At 41.7% G+C, this 14,379-nt stretch overlaps 1 protein-coding gene across 1 annotated transcript in view; it reads right to left on the bottom strand.

Moving 5' to 3' along the window:
• Positions 1-8,506: 8,506 nt before the first annotated feature.
• Positions 8,507-14,379, bottom strand: part of UMODL1 (uromodulin like 1) — a 57,642-nt gene continuing 51,769 nt past the window's right edge. Inside the window, exons 21-22 of the mRNA XM_013955257.2 lie at positions 12,336-12,543; positions 8,507-10,947 (exon numbers count right to left, since the gene is read on the bottom strand). Coding sequence (XP_013810711.2) covers positions 12,356-12,543 — 188 coding nt within the window. The 3' untranslated portion in view covers positions 8,507-10,947; positions 12,336-12,355. The remainder of the gene's footprint in view (positions 10,948-12,335; positions 12,544-14,379) is intronic.

The following is a 14,379-nucleotide window of genomic DNA, read 5'->3' on the forward strand; positions in this document are numbered from 1 at the left end:
GCTACAGTGCTGCATTCCCTCTCTGATTTCACACCAGATGACCATAAAAGCTCATGCCACTGGCTGCAATAAGGAAGAAGTTATTTGGATGGCTTAAAGCTATAGAGCAAGATCTGTATTACGGAAGCTTATTTTCATTTTATGGATCATAAAGATGACTCAGTGTCTAGCTCTGTAAAGCAGTGATATGGCCTTTGATCTGTATGACCTTGTATAGAATGTGCCCTTTGCTACAAGACAAAAAAAGAGAAAGCCCTAATAGACATTGGATATTTATCAGATGAAAGCACATAGCAAACAGCAACAGACTGCAAATATCTACATTATGGTATCAGTTGCTATTGTAAAGGGAGAGGTCTAGAAAGGTGTGGAGGAATGAGTAAGGAAGGTCTTTTTTGAGGTCAGAACCGCCCACACAGAACTAAAAGGTAATTACAGAAGAGGCAGCTGGGGGAGATGCTCTTTATGTGCTTTGTGTGGAACCTCCATATCGCAGATGGACTAACTATAATGGGTTTCTTGTTCATGGCTCTGCAAATCCCTTTGACAGCTCAAGCCACGCATTGAGAATAAACATATATCTGTGATGCAAATGAATACGATACATATTGCAGCAATATGCATACATATGCAGCAATAAATGTACTCTACCAAGATATGCTAAGGCATTAAGCTTTAAAATCTGCCAGAAAAGATAATCCTCTAAGTACTTTGTATTGGAAATATTAAGCACGTTCACAATAGAAATGTCATTATTTTTAATCTGTAAAGAATGTGGTAACTTGCAATATGCTTAGAATCTATATCTAGCATCTACCAAGCAATACAGGAATGTGTATGTAGGGCCTAAGCATTTCCTGGGATCTGAGTTAATGTAAAACTTGCAAGAACCTCACAGTTTCCCTGTCAGAAATTTCCTAGGGAGCTTTAAAGGCATTTGGCACTGGTTTTGATGGCCTTGTTTCATGTCTTTTAGCATTAATTAGCAATCATCTTATTAAGAATAGGTCTCATTTTTCTAGACCATACAAAGACAGAGCATACAGTTATTTTCTAATAAGTATATATGTATATACAGGACAGAGCTCTTGGTAGGTATGCAGCTTTTTCTCACAGGTATGAAAATTCTTCCATACTCAGCCTTAGTGATCATAAGTGTAATTCAAAAAGTGATTGCGTTAGAAATGGGGAGATTAACTAACTCCTCCAACAAAGGACTGCTTTACTTAGTAGTAAATGTTACAATACTTGTATTAATTGATTTACCCAGCATTCGTATCCTATATTCAGGAAATGAAACTAAAAACCACACTGATTGATATGTTCTGGGCAGGGTTTCAAATTACTTTGAACAGACAGTTATCTGTCTTCCTTTGCTTAGCAGATAAACAGTAATAATATGCCAAGTTGCTAGAAACTTTTCTTTACAGAATGAAATACTTTCACTTCAGACACTGAACAACTTCTGACTTCTTCTGGGAAAGGAAAATAAAGCAGTGCAGAATGACAGGACAGGGAAGTAGTGTGAGAACAGTACTTTCTCCAGGCATAATGTACACCTGGCTTACCCCACCATATGCAGTCAACAGAACGAGGCAGTCATATTGCTGTCTCCCCCCGTTTTGTAATTATAGGTTCTAGAAAAGAAAAGAAGGCAACTGCCTTTGTAGTGTCGCACAATAGGGCCAGAACAAAACATAATTGCAACAGATGATGTTTGGATCTTGTTTATGCTCCTACTGACATGGAGGGGCTATTTTAGACACTTTCCATGCCATGAACTGAATTGAAGCCATTTATCCAGCTACTGCAAGGCTTCTAGACCTAAACAGCCCCGTCAAGCTTTAACTACAACTTTGGGTCAACACAGCCTCAGAGCCCTCATGTTAACTTCTATTAAATATACTCAATAGAGCATCCTGTCAGTGGGACTGGAAACAGCAAGAACCATCATTACTATCTCCCCATGTTTTTCCAGCCACTTTGTATTAAAAACAACACGATCAGCTCAGAGGGGTCTGGCATCAAGTGAAGACTCCAGGGTCTGCACACTGATGCTCCTCTGATAGGATTTTTGAGAGTGCTTAAGACGATGGCATCAGTTTACCTTGCCAGGGATGCATCCTTACATTTTAGGACTTATGACACTACACCAGGCACCTGAGCAGTCTGCTGCATCTTCTACTATATCATTAATAAGGGCTGGCAAAATCTGGCCCTGGAATGAAGAAATTGATATCCATATGAGGGGATATATGATATAAAAATTACAGAATCGCAGACTGTAAATTCCACATTTTTTGTGGACATGGCCCCAACAGGATGCAGTATTTGTGATGGAGGAGATGGTTGAAACAAGAAACCCCTGAGTCCAGCGGGAACTTCACAAGCGCCTGAGGCTGCCTCTGCCCTGCCGGTGGCCTCAGACCCTTCCCCATCCCTTACACCTCTCAGGGGGAGACGAGCCAGGTGATCCCCACCACAAAACCTGCACTACTCTTCCCCACCACCACCCAGGGTCTCTTAAAATGTGTCCCAGGTTCAGAAAGGGGAGACAAAAGGCTCTTTTGTGTCCCCATTTGCCCCAGGCCAGCAGGCCCTCCCATACCTTTCGCTCTGGGCCTTCACAGGTGCTTTCCACCCACCTCCCCACCACAGCACACACAGCAGGGAGACCCGCTACCGCCAGCCCCGTGGCAGCATTGGCTGCCATTTCCAGGGAGCACCATTGCCGGGGGGTGACAGCCCAACCCTTGCAAGGGGGTTTCCAGGCTGGTCCCCAAGCCCCTGACTGGGCCGGACATCACGGGCCCCTCCGTGCTGTGGGAATGATCTGCTGGTGCCTGGCCCTGGCTGCCATCCTGGCACCATGGCAAGGTGTCGCAGAGAGGCTGCGCTCGCCCGCTCAAGAGGTGGCTCCTCATCAGGCAAGCGCTTTTCAGCCAGTCCATGTGTCCCCCTGCCATGTGCCCTGTGGCCAGTCCTAAACCACTGAGTTTGTCTAGCAGGGAGCTGCTCTGTGAAGCAAATCTGCCTTTTCTCCTTCATTTGCATCAGCTGCCCACCCTTCTCCTGCTCTGCTCCCATTCAGATCCCTCTGCACATCTTACATGCAGAACAGGCACATCTCACTCACAGGTTTATGAGGAGCTGCTCTTTGCAAGCCTGTGAAATCACCGTCTAATGAAGCAGAGGCAGAAGTACACCAACACATACCTGGGAGAGAGCACAGAGAAAGGGGAAAAGAGTACAAAACATCAGTTCACCCAATTAAATGTACTGAGTACATTAGCCAATACTGGAAAAAATGCAGTAAACCTTTCCGTGTGATTTTATATAGATACAGTTTTTAATGCAAGATTGGTTTTCAGGGACACCATAAAGCACTCCTTAACTACAACCACTGTAATCTCAAACAAATTATGTGTGTAAATAAATACATTCATGTAACTAAACCCATGTCACTAAACAGAGCGTAGCTAAGTGGGTCTGTCAGAAGTAGGTTAGAAGGGTCCATCTTCCTCCCTTAGGAAGCTCTACAAGAAAAGGCACTTTTATTTGTGTCTGTGGGGTTTGAGGGAGAAAACAACCTCCTAGAAAATGTGCTTAGAAGACACAGAGTTACATTTTGTTCACCTCGCAGTCACTAACGTGTGTTCCTTAACAAGGAAAAAGAAGCTGTAGAATCACAGGAAGAATTTCAAGGGTTCAGTCCATCCTTTCTCTCATCTCCTGTATTATCTATCACTGTCAAAACGCAGCAGAAACTCCAGTAAGAAGGTGACATGCAGAGTTACCTCAGCCATCAGGTGCTGCCACAAAGGAGGTTGATTTTTCACCCAACTTCTCACCTCTGAAAAGCCCAGGCACCATCACATTAAATTCAACTGTATTTCTTACTCCTAATTTCAAACTACTTCTGCCCCCATTAATAACCTCCTGTCTTCTCACAGTCTTGTGAAATAGCTGACCAGATGCATACATAGGCCTGAATGAAGATTTCTGTGAGACAACATATGTCACATTTTGCACTCGGTGACAACTAGCTGAGAAAGTCACAGTTGCCAAATGAATATGAATGGCACCAGTGCTTTGCTGGAGAAGCGAGAACAGTAAAAACATTATGCACTGCGCCAAGACAAGGTACAAATATCAGTTGGTTGTATCGATGGGAAGACATTGGTGGTTACAATTAAGGAAGACAGCAGGCCACAGCACGGGCAAACTACAGGTGTTCCTTTCACTGCAGCATCTGGCTTTACTCACTGAAAATATTGATAACAATTTAAGAAACAAATTGTCTGGGGGCAGGGGGAGGGGGAATGTTTAAAATAACAAACCTGGAAGTTACTAAACATATGTCTTCCCAGGGATGCCATGTAGCTGTCACTGATTTCTATTAAGAAGTAGCTGAAGAAGGATGGCGTGTACCACCATGTCATAAGAGAAGCCCAGGACACAGGACAAGGATCACACCTGGACATGCTGGCACACTCGCTTTTTTGATAGAAGTTAAGTGAGATTTAGAAGTTATTTTCAGGGGAAAGACAGAACTTTACAAGGTGGTGCTTCTGGCATACCTGGAAGGCAACAGACACACTTTCCTCCTGTTAAAGAATAAGATGTCACAGCTGTGGCCAAACAAGGGGAAAGGAGGAGAACAGGGAGCTGAATCAATGATGACAGACTCACGAAACAGGCAGCTAACAGTATCTAGATATCTCCTGAGAAGTCAGCTGCTTTTTAAATGAACTGCATAATGTAGTCTCAAACAAGGCATCAGCTGTAAATCCTTCTGGGACATAAACAAAACAGCTCCAGAAGCCAATTGCATCTTGTTCAACTGTTACTCCTGGCTTTTGCCCTACTGACATGGACAAGAGCTGTGGGGTTTGGTTTGGTCCTGTGCTCTGCAAAAGCAGTTTTCTATAAAAATTAAAGTTGGATTCAGTAAATATCCCATTCCAAATTCCAGTTCAGCCGTATTTTCCCATATTCTTTGTTGAGTAACACGGTGGACATTATAATCTTACTGAGAAGGCATGATATACTGCACAATTAAATACGCTAGACTAAGCATAAGAAAGCTATTCATATATAACATTCAGTAATGAGTCTCTCAAGGCTGGCACTAGAACAAACACAAGACCCTTCCATCCACATGTACTAATAATAGTCATATTTGTTGAAAATGTTGAGGTGAAGCACTTCCTTCATCCTTTCAAATTGCCAAGTGTCAAAGGCAGCTAATAAATGGGAGCATTGTTTGAGGCCAGCATTTCACATCAAAGCTCCAGGCAGTATAAGAGGCAAGGCCGGACATTTCCTGAGCAGACTTGAAGAGTTTAAGCATTACTGAACGTAAGCCGTGAAGAACCCACACTGTCAATGTTATTAGCTGCCAGCACATTCCCAAGGTATTGTTTGCTGGAAAGAGCAATTCTACCCAACCATCTCTGTCAGAAAGAGGGGGGGAACCTTGTGCAGCCCTATCTAATTCTGGGCAATTTCTTCTTGGAATTCAGAAGTCACCACCACCGTCCTGGAGCATGATTTCTTGGTACTTTGGGATGGACTTGTGTTAGCCTGTTGAGAATACTGCTACCCTATAGCCTACTGCACCATTCCAGATCAGCTTCCAAATATCAATCAAAAGTAGCTCCATAATGGCACCATCCTTGGAGTACTCCAGTACTCCTCAATGTTCATATATAGCTTTCCTGTTTTTCCCATGGGTTTTCCCAAAGACCCCATCCAGCTGTGGAAAGAGTAAAACTTCTCATATAGCAAAGTGCCAAACATTCTCTGCACCATGAATAAGGTAGTTGGGACATATTTTCTCATCTCACTGTCCTTCAGTTCTGATCCTCCTCAGAGTTATTTGTAGCAAGAGCAGACACAAAACTGTCAATGAAAAGCAATTGTCAAGAGATGGTGTTCTTTGAAGGATTAAACGGAAAGATCATGGAAAAGAAATGTCATTTTTCTTTTAAAATGGATGACTTGCATAGTAAAGCAAGAAAAGGGGAAAATCTCTCTTTAAATAAAAGTCTGTTACTTCATCTGTGCCTACAAATACTTGTGCTTTTCCAGAAGATAACAAACATTTTTATATGTGTGAAACTTGTGTAGGAAACAAACATTTCTAATACCTTCTCTGAAGGGAAAGGAGAAGAAAAAGAGAAAGGAGTAGGATCAAATCAAGTTCTCTTCACTGTATAATTGCAGTATTCCTAAACATGCAGAATTGTGTGTAAAACACACACAAGCACACACAAAGATAGGTTGATAAAACCAGTATATTTTTGCATTTCTTACAGTTACTATTTCCACAAAGCCACTTACTGGACAGCAACATGCCTTTACCTTACCTGTCCCAATACTTTTATAGTCTTCTTTGTAGGTGGGTCTGAACGCTAGCTATTTAAGCTATTTAACAACAACAATATGAATGAACATATAGGGATTCATTCCAAGCACTGCACCAGTGATTTATTACTGGGACTTCCCTGAAGCACTCAGTCTTCATTGTCTTGGTCCTTTAATACTCTTTTCCTTACCTTCTCCAAACATTCTGGCTTTTCCTCAATTCCCCTCTTATTCTCACCTTAGGATTCCTAATAGCATATGAGTCTTTGCAACTATATTTGTATTAAGTCTCTAAAATTCTTCTTTCTGTGGGTCTCAGAGGAAAAACCTCCCTGTTTTGGGAAAGAAGGGCAGGAGAGGCAGAAAACACTTTCAGGTGAATTTGCTGTACATGAAAAAGCGCTGCACTGACAATTCTCCTGTGTTACCCATTGGCAGACATTGTTCACATCCAGACAACGTACCTGAGAGCATCTTTAGCACAAGATGGCAGCTGTCAGCACAGCCAGAGGGAAGAAAGTTGAAGAAACAGGCAGAGGTTCCCTGAAAACTCAAAGCTGAAGTACTGTCTCAAGTGGGCCTGTTAAGATCAGGAAGTGAAAAAGAGAAATCTGCAAAAAAGGAAGGGGTCTTAAAAGGCAGCACCTTAAGCAGCCACATAAAGAGGGTACTACTCAATTAAAAGTTTGCAACAAGCCACAGAGCACAGGCTTCCACAGAGAGCACATTTGACTGTGCAGACCTAAGAAGCCGTTAGGCGGCTCTGTGCTCTAGGCTTTCTGTCAGAACGTAGCTAACATCATGTTTTTAGATCAATTGCAATTAAATATTTTCAGTTTGTCTAACTTGTTTCCTTCCACAACCTACAAGAAAACTTTCCAAATGGGCATTAAGAAGTCAATTCCTTTATATTTTAATGGACAAGGACATTTTCAATTATCTCAGCTTTTTTCCCAGCCCCAGTGGGATCAGAGCTTGGCAATGTTACAATACAAGAGAAAGGCATAATAATGAGTGTTCCTGCATCAGGTGTCACCAGTGTGGTGTTCTCAGTGAACAATGGGGACATTAGGCACACATACCACTGCTCTTAAGTGTTTCTTAGGAAACAATGCAAGAGGTCAAAGCTAAATCTTCAGATTTTATTTCTACACATTTTTTCAGCCATTGGCACAAATAATTATCTAGAGCCAGTGCATTATTAATAGAACAAAAGGTGGGCAACACCAGACTGTGGGGAGGAGGTGGTCAGTGCTACTCCTCTGGAAGATCTCTTCTTGGACACAGAGCTATGTGCTTGGCAACAGACTGCCTGATTGCTTAGTTGGGCAACTGACCACAGCAGTCCAAAATGAGCCCTTCAAAGCCATTGAGTTTTGTCCAAGCATCAGATACAGTGAAATTAGCAGGGACAGAGGGACCCTACTGCTCCCTGTACGTGATACCTCAAATGAACAACCTGTTCTGTGCCTCAGCATGAAAAGGAGATACATGGCAACACGGCTCTGAGAGGAAGGTGACTGCTAGCCACTAAAGTGTACAGGAGAAGGGAAAAAATGATGAACAAAGAGGTGGTGGCAGTTGTGCAACACTTTTGCGTAGGGATGATAAAGGAAGTAGTTGGACCAAGTGCTGTCATCCTTCCCTGCTTTTCACACTCAGATCCAGACAAGAAGTCCACTAACATCCTTAGGCAAAGCTTCATGGAGGGAGCTCTGAATATGCTGCCTTTGGAGCAGCCCTCAAAACCGGACAAATCAAATGCTCAGGGAGGCTGGTGTCATGCTAATTTTAGATGGGATCACCACCTTACTGAAAGTCTGTTACGAGGCTAGAAATGTTGAATACTTTTTTGGTTGTCTTAGATGTAAAACATGAAACCAAGAATATGCTCATCTCCTTTGCTGTGTTGAAGAAGAGACTCTTATTAAGTGTGCATACATAGTCAGTCATAATTGCAATACATCAGTATTTGGTCATGTGCTGTGTTTTGGGCATTGCTCAAACATACTGATACTTGAACAGTTCTTCAGAAGCCGCCACATCCACAAGACACACATCTTAATACCTGTGACTAAATCATAAAAGCAAAAAATAACAGTACAAAGGTCAACAGTAAGCTTAGGGAGTGCTTTTATTAAGACACCAAAACTGAGCTACACAGACTCTGAAATTCACAATAGCAGTTTCTGCTGAGCATGCAAGGTATTACATGCAAGCTACTGCTTTGCATTTAAATGAGGACTAATGCTCAGCTTTTGTAAATTACATAACTCCACTGAAATCAACAGGCAAAGCTCTAGTCCTGTCACTTTCAAGAAGCTGAAGTCTGTAAGTACTACAAACTAGAAAAATATTATAGTAAAATAGTTTATCCTTTCACTGTGTCCAGAAGGCCAATACATTGTACATTCAAGAGCAAACTGAGCAAAAGTGAAGACACTCCTACAAAATAAAAAGTTTATGGTTATGTTAATTAAATTTTAAGATTGCAAAAATAAATAAATTGTAGCTTCATTAATGAATTGTAATGAAAGAGATTTTTATATCAGGATCTGGGAACTGTCATTTCATCAAGGAAAACACAAGTCACAAAGATTTCTCCTTGTAGAGCCATTTGAATTAAAAGCAAAATACAAATGATTATTCTGAAATTTATCTATGGATTTTAAAGGCATACATGATCCCAAAGATCAATTAGTCTGATCTTTTGCAAAATGCAGGCCAAGTTCCTTAACCAGTAATCTTAGTACCTAACAGAAATTAGATTAAGCAGACAAAAAAGATAAAGATTTCCCAGACTACCACTCCACACTGATAAATCAGTACCTAAATGCTATGGCTCCAAAGAGTATTTGTGAATTCAGATTTATGGCTAAATTCCACTGAAATAATGGTGTCTATTGCACTTAAAGAGGGATGAGCTTGTTCACTGTAAGTTACTGAATTATATTTGACCCAGACATAGCAGACTAAACCACCATACTGGAAGAGAGCACATAGCTATCAGAACCTGCTGGCTGTGGTGACAGGTTACCATGCTGCTTTCCTCTCCAGCTTCCAAAACACTCACTGAAACGTAGGCTTGGGGCAGCAGAGGGGAGAAGAACATCCCGGGGAGGAGTCCTGCAGGAGCTGCTCGTTGTGTCAAAGACTGGTCTGAAGAGTCACAGCAACAGCAGGCCTTTGCCAGCTCTGTGGCCCTTTGCAGATGTCTTGCAGCACAAATCTGACAGCACCTGTAGGTTTGGAGTGCTGTGGCTTAGGCTGACCTCTGCAAGACCATGCAGCACTCCACTTACTTATGCTGAGCATGAACTTTCTTTTCCTTTGCGAAGTGACAGCCTAGACCTTTCCCTCTGAAACACAGAGGAGCAGCTTCCCTTGCTATTAGAAACATATTGCAATTAAATTCTTATCATCATTTCTATTAATGGGTCACAGCAGAGGGTGACTTAAGCAGCAAGTCTAGGACACAGCTGAAGTGTGAGCAGCTGAGCAAGAACAAAAAGCGAAGAAGAAAAAAAAACCTCTGTAAAACTGTTTAAAGGGAAAATAGCGTTGCAGCAGTTGTAAAGTAAAGCCGTCAGGAAAAGGGGACTATTGGAGGAAATTGCACGGCTTTTTGTTCCAGTTTATCCAGCTGAACAAACACATTGTTATTGTATCCAGTGGAGCATGTAAACTAAACCCTTGCTGTTACACTAACAGTGGGATCTTGCAGCCAGTCAAAATACAGCTCAAATTTATATTTATTCGGTTGCAATTGGAGTGCCCTCACTTCAGTGGGCAATACACTCTGGAGTTCGATTGTACAGTCATTTTGGCCTACTTCAACAAACTAAATAGTTACCAATAGTTATCTGGAAATATATGGGCTCCCAGTAGAAGAAATAGCTTTTTTCCCCCCCTCTCCACTAAGCCCTTATTGATTAGAAAATTTACAATCAAATCTCAAAACTCATGCTGAAGAACACTTTGGGCAGGTTAAGCCTCAGATTCATGGTGTCTGTTCTTTATTTGCTGACAAGTCTACTACTTGTTCTCCAGCTTCTGTATACTTAAGGTGTTGTACAGCTAGGTCTTCAGCATCACTGCAGCTCAGGGCTTCAACCTCACCCTAAGTAAACAGGTGATTTGCAAATTGAAAAGGAGCTCTCTCCAAGGCTTTGCTGATTTACTTCCTGGAGTATTTGTAGAAACATCAAGCTTGTCAGTAGTCATACACACAAGTGATACAAGAAGGGCACATTGCAACATGACACAGTGGGAGAGCCAGACAGCGGAACATGAATAGAGAATCATGAAGTCTTTCCTTTTTCCCTTTTATTTTTTCCATGGAAAAACTGCCAGACAAGCTTGCTTCAGTCTAGAGCTGCAGTCACAATATTTCTTAGGACACCAGGGAAAAGCCAGACTGACAAAAAAATTGGAGGGATACAGAATCCTTTAATACATGACATTAACTTGCAAGAGTCAGTGTTGCAACCAGTTGTGACCATCATCACGAAGAATAATAAAAGCCAAATGCTGAGTGAAGACAAGCTGCTGTTCTCTATGTGATGAGACATGATCCGTCTAGAAAAAGTAAAAGCGAAATAAATCATGATTGAGAGATGTAATCAACTACTTTCAACTACTTTCCAAAGTAGAAAAATGTGTAGGGAAGTAAAATGCGTAAGGAAGAACACCTGAGTTTTTCCAGAATCTGAAAGGATCTATTAGTTGAGACTCCAACATGCTGATTATATACAAGTGTTACAAGCCTGACAATACTCTTCATGCTACAACCTCCTTGCACAACTTCAGAATTGCCATTAATTTTAAGTGTTACAATCACTCGTGACCACCAAGAGGAAGAATTACAAGAGCAGGATGATGAATGAAGGCAAGCCTCTCTTCTCCCTGTGGTGAGACTCAGAGGCTTTATAGATAGGTTTTAATGTAAGGCACCTAGATATGCCCTTTATGCCAGACTACAACAGCCCAGTGGGACCCGTATCACCGATGGGACCATACAGCTGCTGAGGCTGTACCAAGAAGCCCCAAGTACCTTCTCTTTGGGCTCCAGACAGGCAGCCCTGCCTGCCCTCACCTTCAGAGATCTCTCTGGAGCTGCCCATAGATTACTACAAAGGGTGATCTTTGTAATATACTCACTAACATGATAATGTCAAATAAGAAAGCACTCAGGAACAGAATGGGATCAGATGCACAGTAATCATCCTCGAGTTGTGAAGCAACATTGTGTATTATTTTTCAGCAAGCCAGCTTTCCCATCTACCCCTACTGCCCTTAAAGACACAAACATACAAACTGTGGTGAGCAGCTAGACGCACCCATTTTCAGCAAAATGCTGAATCCTATGGCATTCTGGAAAAGTGTCAAATTCCAAAGTTGCAGAAGTAGAATTTGTTGTAGTGGCTAACACTCCTAAGAGCTATCTTTTCAGACTCTCTGCAGGCTCATGTAAGCACTGCTTATATAGTATCAACATTTCCAGCTCTTATGTCTAACATGCCCCTATTTTCTTTAAAAATATAAACCCAGACTTTTGCAGAAAGGGGTAACTTCTGAAACAAATTCCCAGACAAAAAGGACCTTGCTTATAAAGATGGTGGTTAAGTTTCTTTCCCCTACTATGCCAATCCATGATGTAAATCAAAAGTGATATGCTTTCTTGGAGATGGTTATAGGCACTCTCCAAAAGTGGCATGTCATTTACTACAAATGAGACTGAAACCATGAAGGAAGAGAAGGCTATCCTCCTCCTCCATAGTCTGCAGCATTTGAAAAACAGCAAGAGTAGTAGGAATTTCATGCTTGCTTCTATGATCTTCCCCCTTAGTAAAAAGGAGATGGATGTACAAATACCTTTAACTGGAAAAAGTTCATCTGCAAGTATTTAACCAGTTCAGGAGGAGCTAAGCAGTTAGAAGAGTAACTGATCATGATTCAGTACTTACATCTGGTAACTTGAAAATAGCTAATCGTAGAACACTTGGTAGCTGAAGTTGTCAGACTTGATTCTGAAATTGTATCTTCCTGTCTTTTGCTGGTACCGGAAAATGAAAAGGCCTGCAACTCCCAGCACAAAAACAAATGCAGCAATGACAATAAGGATGATGTATCCAACTCCTAGCCCGGCCTCCTTCTCTCTCTTTGAATCAGATGCTAAAAAAAGAAGAGGTGAAAGACAAAAGCTTTGAAATTCCTAAGTCTGTTCCTGGGATAAGGAGCCAGCCAAGCCGTAGAACCTTGCCTACAAATTAGCCAGCGTACTTGTCAAAGCACAGAGCTGTGATATAGAATTGATCTGGCCTTTTTGGGAGAGTGCTTCTCATGGAAATGTGTACGATCCAAATCCAAGACCTCTCTTTGTATAAAAGTATAGAATCCCTGCAGACTTATGTGTGATGTGTGTTTGGAGTTTCCCTCTACAATTTTCCATTAAAATAAAAATTAAACAAAGGATAAGGATGTGCAGCTTTTTTGAAATGCTGGCCTACTTTCAGAGCAACCCAGATTTATAGAGGTGGAGCACTCTCTCATCTTAATCCTGCTCCCATTCATCCATGAATATTAAAAACACTTGGTTTGCTTTCATCTCATAAGTAACGCTTCTTTAAACACAAGGCATTTAGGGAGAGATTCAGCTCATAGATCAACACACTCACATTCAGAAGTCTATGTGGGGGTCTCTCTGTATTTGCTGGGTTTCTAAGCTCCCATTCTAGTCATCAGAGATCCAGCCAGTGCAGTCAGTGGAGCCAAGTAAGTGATTTACACCGAAGTAGTCACCAAGGCTCAACTTTGTAGCCTGAGCATTGGCATCTAGTGCCACCTGAAAAGCTGAAGGGTCTACGATATCTGCACAGGGCTGGCAAACATGGCATGGGATCTACAGGAGACCTGTACTTTCCTGGAATAGCATCCAGATACTGAGGGAAAGGAGAGAATAGGACACCATAGGTCATCTAAAGCAGCCCATGTGTGGGATACACAGTAAAGTCCCTGGTTGCCAGCTCTGTCCCTAGGCCCCACTGACCATCAATAAAACATATTCCCCTAAACTCAAATATAGACACCGCCATACAAGTGTCCAAATCTGCAGGCAGAACCCCCCACCCCTTAACATTATGCATCTATTAACGTTTGTACATGTACTATTGCACACTGCCCATTTATTCTTGTAAATGTACCTACAGAAACATGTATTTGTTTATATACATTCTCAGGACAGCACTTATTTAGCCTTGCACTTATGCAATATCTGAGGTGCACAGAAGACAATTAGAGACAAAATCTTTGGCCAAATGGCACTGTCGATAGTCAGGGAGGTACACAATAGCAGAGTCCAAGCTACATAGTGTCCAGGACATTGCTCCAAGACCGGTCAAGGCAGTTTTGCATATTATTTTTAGAACTTACTTCTGAATTTCAGCCTCAGACCAAGGAATGAAAAAGAAGATGTTCAAAGCAAATGGCAGCCTGCAGTACTGCTAAGGAGAGATATAGACAGGGGAGCACCATTTATCAGTGGACTTTGCTATAGCATGTTTTTTTTCATGTTTCACTGCAGCACCTTCCCTGACATAATAATTCACATTGTCTCCTTCAACACAGAGGGAGATATCACTGTCTAAGGCTAGCCTCACACTTAAAATGCAACATGAGTATCTAAACTGGAAATATTACACAACATTCTGCAGTGCCACATAGCTACACATTTGCCTAGGCATGGGTGTAGTACAGCCCAAATGCTAAAGCTCCCCTCAGAGTTCCTTTTGTATGATGGCCATCTTTCAATATTAGAATTACATCAGGGTCTCTGATACAAATGGGAGCAAGATCTACATGATATGAGTGCTGTACAAACAGAGCTGTATTAATTGCTAAGTTTAAAAGAAAAAAACTGATTCAGAAGTGAACACTGAGAGCCTGTTCTAAGTGACTAATACTGCATATAAAGGAAGAAAAATACAATATGCTAAGGAAGAACCTGTTTCA

The sequence above is a fragment of the Apteryx mantelli genome, chromosome 1 (assembly GCF_036417845.1).
Source record: "Apteryx mantelli isolate bAptMan1 chromosome 1, bAptMan1.hap1, whole genome shotgun sequence".
Classification (NCBI taxonomy): Eukaryota; Metazoa; Chordata; class Aves; order Apterygiformes; family Apterygidae; genus Apteryx; species Apteryx mantelli.